The sequence below is a fragment of the Hypanus sabinus genome, unplaced genomic scaffold, assembly GCF_030144855.1.
Source record: "Hypanus sabinus isolate sHypSab1 unplaced genomic scaffold, sHypSab1.hap1 scaffold_2267, whole genome shotgun sequence".
In the NCBI taxonomy this organism is placed as follows: domain Eukaryota; kingdom Metazoa; phylum Chordata; class Chondrichthyes; order Myliobatiformes; family Dasyatidae; genus Hypanus; species Hypanus sabinus.
The window spans coordinates 27,826-37,152 of NW_026780380.1; the positions used below are offsets into that span (position 1 = coordinate 27,826).

General features: G+C 58.0%; 1 protein-coding gene and 1 long non-coding RNA gene across 2 annotated transcripts in view; both read right to left on the bottom strand.

Moving 5' to 3' along the window:
• LOC132387841 (syntaxin-3-like) overlaps positions 1-8,584 on the bottom strand; it is a 34,934-nt gene extending 26,350 nt beyond the window's left edge. The window contains 3 exon segments of the mRNA XM_059960200.1: positions 4,781-4,855; positions 6,591-6,690; positions 8,245-8,584. Of these exon segments, the coding sequence (XP_059816183.1) occupies positions 4,781-4,855; positions 6,591-6,690; positions 8,245-8,430 (361 nt within the window). The 5' untranslated portion in view covers positions 8,431-8,584.
• Positions 1,103-3,545, bottom strand: LOC132387842 (uncharacterized). Its single transcript, XR_009510044.1, has 3 exons — positions 3,100-3,545; positions 2,513-3,015; positions 1,103-1,780 (listed from the first exon to the last, which is right to left on the bottom strand). It is a non-coding gene; the product is annotated as an uncharacterized LOC132387842 (long non-coding RNA).
• Positions 8,585-9,327: the final 743 nt, after the last annotated feature.

A 9,327-nucleotide genomic window follows, 5' to 3' on the forward strand; every position in this document is an offset into this window, starting at 1 on the left:
CCTCTCTGTCCCTCTCACTCTCTCTGACTCTCTCTCTCTCCCTCTCTCGCTCTCTAACAACCTCTCCATCTCTCTCCCGACCTCTGTCCCTCTCAATCTCTCTGACTCTCTCTCCCTCCCTCCCTCTCTCGCTCTCTAACAACCTCTCCATCTCTCTCCTGACCTCTCTGTCCCTCTCACTCTCTCTGACTCTCTCTCTCTCTCCTTCCTTCTCTCGCTCTCTAACAACCTCCGTCTCTCTCCCGACCTCTCTGTCCCTCTCACTCTCTCTGACTCTCTCTCCCTCCCTCCCTCTCTCGCTCTCTAACAACCTCTCCATCTCTCTCCCGGCCTCTCTGTCCCTCTCATTAACTCTGACTCTCTCTCCCTCCCTCCCTCTCTCGCTCTCTAACAACCTCTCCGTCTCTCTCCCGACCTCTGTCCCTCTCACTCTCTGACTCTCTCTCTCTCTCCTCCTTCCCTCTCTCGCTCTGTAACAACCTCTCCGTCTCTCTCCCGACCTCTCTGTCCTTCACACTCTCTCTTTCCCTCCCTCGCTCTCTAACAACCTCTCCGTCTCTCTCCCGACCTCTCTGTCCCTCTCACTCTCTCTGACTCTCTCTCCCTCCCTCCCTCTCTCGCTCACTAACAACCTCTCCGTCTCTCTCCCGACCTCTCTGTCCCTCTCTCTCTCTCTCCCTCCCTCCCTCTCTCGCTCTCTAACAACCTCTCCATCTCTCTCCCGACCTCTCTGTCCCTCTCACTCTCTCTGACTCTCTCTCTCTCTCCCTCTCTCGCTCTCTAACAACCTCTCCGTCTCTCTCCCGACCTCTCTGTCCCTCTCACTCTCTCTGACTCTCTCTCCCTCCCTCCCTCTCTCGCTCACTAACAACCTCTCCGTCTCTCTCCCGACCTCTCTGTCCCTCTCTCTCTCTCTCCCTCCCTCCCTCTCTCGCTCTCTAACAACCTCTCCATCTCTCTCCCGACCTCTCTGTCCCTCTCACTCTCTCTGACTCTCTCTCTCTCCCTCTCTCGCTCTCTAACAACCTCTCCGTCTCTCTCCCGACCTCTCTGTCCCTCGCACTCTCTCTGACTCTCTCTCCCTCCCTCCCTCTCTCGCTCACTAACAACCTCTCCGTCTCTCTCTCTGTCCCTCTCTCTCTCTCCCTCCCTCCCTCTCTTGCTCTCTAACAACCTCTCCATCTCTCTCCCGACCTCTGTCCCTCTCAATCTCTCTGACTCTCTCTCTCTCCCTCCCTCTCTCGCGCTCTAACAACCTCTCCGTCTCTCTCCCGACCTCTCTGTCCCTCACTCTCTCTCCCTCCCTCCCTCTCTCGCTCTCTAACAACCTCTCCATCTCTCTCCTGACCTCTCTGTCCCTCTCACTCTCTCTGACTCTCTCTCTCTCTCCTTCCTTCTCTCGCTCTCTAACAACCTCCGTCTCTCTCCCGACCTCTCTGTCCCTCTCTCGCTCTCTAACAACCTCTCCATCTCTCTCCCGACCTCTCTGTCCCTCTCACTCTCTGACTCTCTCTCTCTCTCCTTCCTTCTCTCGCTCTCTAACAACCTCTCCATCTCTCTCCCGGCCTCTCTGTCCCTCACATTAACTCTGACTCTCTCTCCCTCCCTCCCTCTCTCGCTCTCTAACAACCTCTCCATCTCTCTCCCGACCTCTGTCCCTCTCACTCTCTGACTCTCTCTCTCTCTCCTTCCCTCTCTCGCTCTGTAACAACCTCTCCGTCTCTCTCCCGACCTCTCTGTCCTTCACACTCTCTCTCTCCCTCCCTCGCTCTCTAACAACCTCTCCGTCTCTCTCCCGACCTCTCTGTCCCTCTCACTCTCTGACTCTCTCTCCCTCCCTCCCTCTCTCGCTCTCTAACAACCTCTCCATCTCTCTCCCGACCTCTCTGTCCCTCTCACTCTCTGACTCTCTCTCTCTCCCTCCCTCTCACGCTATCGAACAACCTCTCCGTCTCTCTCCCGACCCCTCTGACCCTCTTACACTCTCTGACTCTCTCTCCCTCCCTCCCTCGCTCTCTAACAACCTCTCCATCTCTCTCCCGACCTCTCTGTCTCTCTCACTCTCTGACTCTCTCTCTCTCCCTCCCTCTCTCGCTCTCTAACAACCTCTCCGTCTCTCTCCCGACCTCTCTGTCCCTCTCACTCTCTCTGACTCTCTCTCCCTCCCTCCCTCTCTCGCTCTCTAACAACCTCTCCGTCTCTCTCCCGACCTCTCTGTCCCTCTCACTCTCTCTGACTCTCTCTCCCTCCCTCCCTCTCTCGCTCTCTAACAACCTCTCCATCTCTCTCCCGACCTCTGTCCCTCTCACTCTCTGACTCTCTCTCTCTCTCCTTCCCTCTCTCGCTCTGTAACAACCTCTCCGTCTCTCTCCCGACCTCTCTGTCCTTCACACTCTCTCTCCCCCTCCCTCGCTCTCTAACAACCTCTCCGTCTCTCTCCCGACCTCTCTGTCACTCTCACTCCCTCTGACTCTCTCTCTCTCTCTCCCTCCCTCTCTCGCTCTCTAACAACCTCTCCGTCTCTCTCCCGACCTCTCTGTCACTCTCACTCCCTCTGACTCTCTCTCTCTCTCTCTCCCTCCCTCGCTCTCTAACAACCTCTCCGTCTCTCTCCCGACCTCTCTGTCACTCTCACTCCCTCTGACTCTCTCTCTCTCTCTCCCTCCCTCTCTCGCTCTCTAACAACATGTCCGTCTCTCTCCGACCTCTCTGTCCCTCTCACTCTGTCTGACTCTCTCTCTCTCTCCCTCCCTCTCTTGCTCTCTAACAATATCTCCGTCTCTCTCCCGACCTCTCTGTCCCTCTCACTCTCTCTGACTCTCTCTCTCTCCCTCCCTCTCTCACTCTCTAACAATATCTCCGTCTCTCTCCCGACCTCTCTGTCCCTCTCACTCTCTGACTCTCTCTCTCTCCCTCCCTCTCTCGCTCTCTAACAACCTCTCCGTCTCACTCCCGATCTCTGTCCCTCTCAATTTCTCTGACTCTCTCTCCCTCCCTCTCTCGCTCTCTAACAACCTCTCCATCTCTCTCCCGACCTCTCTGTCCGTCTCAATCTCTCTGACTCACTCTCTCTCCTTCCCTCTCTCGCTCTCTAACAACCTCTCCGTCTCTCTCCCAACATCTGTCCCTCTCACTCTCTCTGACTCTCTCACTCCCCCTCCCTCTCTCGCTCTCTAACAACCATCTCTCTCCCGACCTCTCTGTCCCCCTCACTCTCTGACTCTCTCTCTCTCCCTCCCTCTCTTGCTCTCTAACAATATCTCCGTCTCTCTCCCGACCTCTCTGTCCCTCTCACTCTCTCTGACTCTCTCTCTCTCCCTCCCTCTCTCGCTCTCTAACAATATCTCCGTCTCTCTCCCGACCTCTCTGTCCCTCTCACTCTCTGACTCTCTCTCACTCCTTCCCTCTCGCGCTCTCTAACAACCTCTCCATCTCTCTCCCGAACTCTCTGTCCCTCTCACTCTCTCTGACTCTCTCTCCATCCCTCTCTCGCTCTCTAACAACCTCTCCGTCTCTCTCCCGACCTCTCTGTCCCTCTCACTCTCTCTGACTCTCTCTCCCTCCCTCCCTCTCTCGCTCTCTAACAACCTCTCCATCTCTCTCCCGACCTCTCTGTCCCTCTCACTCTCTGACTCTCTCTCCCTCCCTCCCTCTCTCGCTCTCTAACAACCTCTCCATCTCTCTCCCGACCCCTCTGTCCCTCTTACACTCTCTGACTCTCTCTCCCTCCCTCCCTCGCTCTCTAACAACCTCTCCATCTCTCTCCCGACCTCTCTGTCTCTCTCACTCTCTCTGACTCTCTCTCTCTCCCTCCCTCTCTCGCTCTCTAACAACCTCTCCGTCTCTCTCCCGACCTCTCTGTCCCTCTCACTCTCTCTGACTCTCTCTCCCTCCCTCCCTCTCTCGCTCTCTAACAACCTCTCCGTCTCTCTCCCGACCTCTCTGTCCCTCTCACTCTCTCTGACTCTCTCCCTCCCTCCCTCTCTCGCTCTCTAACAACCTCTCCATCTCTCTCCCGACCTCTGTCCCTCTCACTCTCTGACTCTCTCTCTCTCTCCTTCCCTCTCTCGCTCTGTAACAACCTCTCCGTCTCTCTCCCGACCTCTCTGTCCTTCACACTCTCTCTCTCCCTCCCTCGCTCTCTAACAACCTCTCCGTCTCTCTCCCGACCTCTCTGTCACTCTCACTCCCTCTGACTCTCTCTCTCTCTCTCCCTCCCTCTCTCGCTCTCTAACAACATCTCCGTCTCTCTCCGACCTCTCTGTCCCTCTCACTCTGTCTGACTCTCTCTCTCCCTCCCTCCCTCTCTCGCTCTCTAACAACCTCTCCGTGTCTCTCCTGACCTCTCTGTCCCTCTCACTCTCTCTGACTCTCTCTCTCCCTCCCTCTCTCGCTCTCTAACAATATCTCCGTCTCTCTCCCGACCTCTCTGTCCCTCTCACTCTCTGACTCTCTCTCTCTCCCTCCCTCTCTCGCTCTCTAACAACCTCTCCGTCTCACTCCCGATCTCTGTCCCTCTCAATTTCTCTGACTCTCTCTCCCTCCCTCTCTCGCTCTCTAACAACCTCTCCATCTCTCTCCCGACCTCTCTGTCCCTCTCACTCTCTCTGACTCTCTCCCTCCCTCCCTCTCTCGCTCTCTAACAACCTCTCCGTCTCTCTCTCTCCGCCGCACCCGATCGGCCTCCCTCTCCCTCTCGGTCCAGCAATTCTCCCACCAGCCCGTCCTACCCCCCCGCCACCCACTCAGCCGCACTGCCGGCGCATCCTCCGTCACCTACCCTTCAGTTTCGAGCGGACTGCGTTGGCCTCCTTCTTGATGCTGGCCGTCAGCTGCTCCAGCTCGTCCTTTGTCTCTGCAACAGGAGAACGGTCACGTCAGGGGGGTGGGGAACGGCCGGCGTCGTCAGGGAATCGTGTCCCAGCTCCGAACGGCCGGGGGATATACGAGCCCAGTTAGGCCGTTTCAGAGGATGCCCCATTATCCCTATCAGCCCCCAATCTCCTGCCTCCACCCCGTATCCCGTCACTCCAGACCAATCAAGAATCGGTCGACCTCAATACACCCAACGACTCGGCCTGCACAGCCGCCAGGGGCAATGAATTCCACAGATTCTCCACATCCACTCTATCTGTGTCCTCTGGTCCTAGACTCCCCCACTATAGGAAACATCCTCTCCACATCCACTTTATCTGTGTCCTCTGGTCCTAGACTCCCCCACTATAGGAAACATCCTCTCCACATCCACTCTATCTGTGTCCTCTGGTCCTAGACTCCCCTACTACAGGAAACATCCTCTCCACATCCACTCTATATGTGTCCTCTGGTCCTAGACTCCCCCACTATAGGAAACATCCTCTCCACATCCACTCTATCTGTGTCCTCTGGACCTAGACTCCCCCACTATAGGAAACATCCTCTCCACATCCACTCTATCTGTGTCCTCTGTTCCTAGACACCCCCACTATAGGAAACATCCTCTCCACATCCACTCTATCTGTGTCCTCTGGTCCTAGACTCCCCTACTACAGGAAACATCCTCTCCACATCCACTCTATCTGTGTCCTCTGGACCTAGACTCCCCCACTATAGAAAACATCCTCTCCACATCCACTCTATCTGTGTCCTCTGTTCCTAGACTCCCCCACTATAGGAAACATCCTCTCCACATCCACTCTATCTGTGTCCTCTGGTCCTAGAATCCCACACTATAGGAAACATCCTCTCCACATCCACTCTATCTGTGTCCTCTGGTCCTGGACTCTCCCACTACAGGAAACATACTCTCCACATCCACTCTATCTGTGTCCTCTGGTCCTAGACTCCCCCACTGTAGGAAACATCCTCTCCACATCCACTCCATCTGTGTCCTCTGGTCCTGGACTCCCCCACTACAGGAAACATACTCTCCACATCCACTCTATCTGTGTCCTCTGGTCCTAGACTCCCCCACTGTAGGAAACATCCTCTCCACATCCACTCTATCTGTGTCCTCTGTTCCTAGACTCCCCCACTATAGGAAACATCCTCTCCACATCCACTCTATCTGTGTCCTCTGGTCCTAGACTCCCCCACTACAGGAAACATCCTCTCCACATCCACTCTATCTGTGTCCTCTGGTCCTGGAGTCCCCCACTAAGACCAGAGGACACAGAACAGTGGGAGGTCCTTTAGGTACAGCGATGGGTAGGAATTGGCCAGGTTACTGGATATATTCTAACCGGAGGATGATGGGTTACTGATTAGCAAGCGTGTGAAATATTATGGGGAGGAGGCAAGGGGAATGGGGGCTTGGTGAGGGAAAATAATTCAGCCATTTCCGAGGGGGGAACGGACTCGATGGGCCGAATGGCCAGGTATCTCACAGTCTCTTGGCCTTCATGGACAGAATCGGGCAGGACGTCCCCTTCGGTTCCGAACCTCGGCCTTACTGGACAGTTTAACCGTGGAATCGCTTCGAGGCCGGGGAGGGACCGGAGGAGGCTGACGAGAACGTTTCCGGAAACAGGACAGTGAACGTACGAGGAACATTCGGAATTCACCCCGCGAACGGGGAGGTCATTTTCCGAGGGGCAGGGGAACAGACTCACTTTCGTCGGCCATGGGGGCGGACAGGATGATGCTGTGAATCTTCTTAACGTCCTCCACGTTGGACGTGATCTTCTCGATGCTCACACGAATCTCACCGATCTGCCGAGGGGGAGAGAGATGAGTCGGCCTCCCCTACACCCCTCCATGTCTCCATCACACCTCCCTCCCCTACACCACTCCCCGTCTCCGTCACCCCTCCCTCCCCCACACCCCTCCCCGTCTCCGTCACCCCCTCCCTCCCCCACACCCCTCCCCGTCTCCGTCACCCCTCCCTCCCCTACACCCCTCCCCGTCTCCGTCACCCCCTCCCTCCCCTACACCCCTCCCCGTCTCCGTCACCCCTCCCTACCCTACACACCTCCCCGTCTCCATCACCCCCTCCCTCCCCCACACCCCTCCCCGTCTCCGTCACCCCTCCCTCCCCTACACCCCTCCCCGTCTCCGTAACACCTCCCCTCCCCTACACCCCTCCCCGTCTCCGTCACCCCTCCCTACCCTACACACCTCCCCGTCTCCATCACCCCCTCCCTCCCCTACACCCCTCCCCGTCTCCATCACCCCCTCCCTCCCCCACACCCCTCCCCGTCTCCGTCACCCCCTCCCTCCCCCACACCCCTCCCCGTCTCCGTAACACCTCCCTCCCCTACACCCCTCCCCGTCTCCGTCACCCCCTCCCTCCCCTACACCCCTCCCCGTCTCCGTCACCCCCTCCCTCCCCCACACCCCTCCCCGTCTCCGTCACCCCTCCCTACCCTACACCCCTCCCCGTCTCCATCACCCCCCTCCCTCCCCTACACCCCTCCCCGTCTCCGTCACCCCCTCCCTCCCCCACACCCCTCCCCGTCTCCGTAACACCTCCCTCCCCTACACCCCTCCCCTACACCCCTCCCCGTCTCCGTCACCCCCTCCCTCCCCCACACCCCTCCCCGTCTCCGTCACACCTCCCTCCCCTACACCCCTCCCCATCTCCGTCTCCCCTCCCTCCCCCACACCCCTCCCCGTCTCCGTCACCCCCTCCCTCCCCTACACCCCTCCCCGTCTCCATCACACCTCCCTCCCCTACACAACACCCCGTCTCCGTCACCCCTCCCTCCCCCACACCCCTCCCCGTCTCCCTCCCCTCCCTCCCCCACACCGCTCCCCGTCTCCGTCACCCCCCCTCCCCCACACCCCTCCCCATCTCTGTCACCCCCTCCCTCCCCTACACAACTCCCCGTCTCCGTCACCCCTCCCTCCCCCACACCCCTCCCCGTCTCCGTCACCCCCCCTCCCCCACACCCTCCCCATCTCCGTCACCCCCTCCCTCCCCCACACCCCTCCCCATCTCCGTCACCCCCTCCCTCACCTACACAACACCCCGTCTCCGTCACCCCTCCCTCCCCCACACCCTTCCCCGTCTCCGTCACCCCCCCCCTCCCCCACACCCCTCCCCCATCTCCGTCACCCCCTCCCTCCCCTACACCCCTCCCCGTCACCGTCACCCCCTCCCTCCCACACACCCCTCCCCGTCTCCGTCACCCCCTCCCTCCCCCACACCCCTCCCCGTCTCCGTCACCCCCTCCCTCCCCCACACCCCTCCCCATCTCCGTCACCCCCTCCCTCCCCCACACCCCTCCCCGTCTCCGTCATGCGGTGTCTGGGGAAATGTCTGACCTGTCCGAAGAAATCGTCCATGAAGGCGGCATTGTCAATCGCTATCTCGATGTCGTCCGTGTCATCGGTGTCACATGTCTGCGGGAGAGAGGTGGGGGTTGCAATATGGACCGGGGACAGGAAAGTGGGGCGGCGGGGGGGTGGGTGTGGCAGAGATAGAGAAGGGAGGCAGATACAATCAATCATAATTACTCCACGACCGCGACACCCAATGTCACATTAGGAGCCTTCCCAACACTTCACAATTGCCGCCTCCCACACCAGGAGTTGTGCCGCGCACACGTCCCGGTTTCCGTGCTGCTCCACCCAGTTGCCGAGACTGGCAGCTTCACCGGATTCCAAACCACATTGGCATTCAAAAATGCTGCCAGGACAGAAACCAGTTCGGTCACATTTACAAGAGCGTTTGCTCAGAATCTTGAAAACTTTACTCAAATTAAGATTGTACGGGAGGGAGGGCTGTTAGAGACTGAGAGAGAGAGCTGTGTGCTTGTGAGAGAGAGAGAGGTGTGTGTGTGAGAGAGAGGTGTGTGTGTGAGAGAGAGGTGTGTGTGAGAGAGAGAGAGAGGTGTGTGTGTGAGAGAGAGAGAGAGAGAGGTGTGTGTGTGAGAGAGAGAGAGGTGTGTGTGTGTGAGAGAGAGAGAGAGAGGTGTGTGTGTGAGAGAGAGATGTGTGTGAGAGGTGTGTGTGTGTGAGAGAGAGAGGTGTGTGTGAGAGAGACAGGTGTGTGTGTGTGAGAGAGAGAGTTGTGTGTGAGAGAGGTGTGTGTGAGAGAGAGAGGTGTGTGTGAGAGAGAGAGGTGTGTGTGAGAGAGAGAGGTGTGTGTGTGTGAGAGAGGTGTGTGTGAGAGAGAGAGAGGTGTGTGTGAGAGAGAGAGGTGTGTGTGTGAGAGAGAGGTGTGTGTGAGAGAGAGAGGTGTGTGTGAGAGAGAGAGGTGTGTGTGAGAGAGAGGTGTGTGTGTGTGTGAGAGAGAGGTGTGTGTGTGAGAGAGAGGTGTGTGTGAGAGAGAGAGTTGTGTGTGAGAGAGAGAGGTGTGTGTGAGAGAGAGAGGTGTGTGTGTGTGAGAGAGAGGTGTGTGTGTGT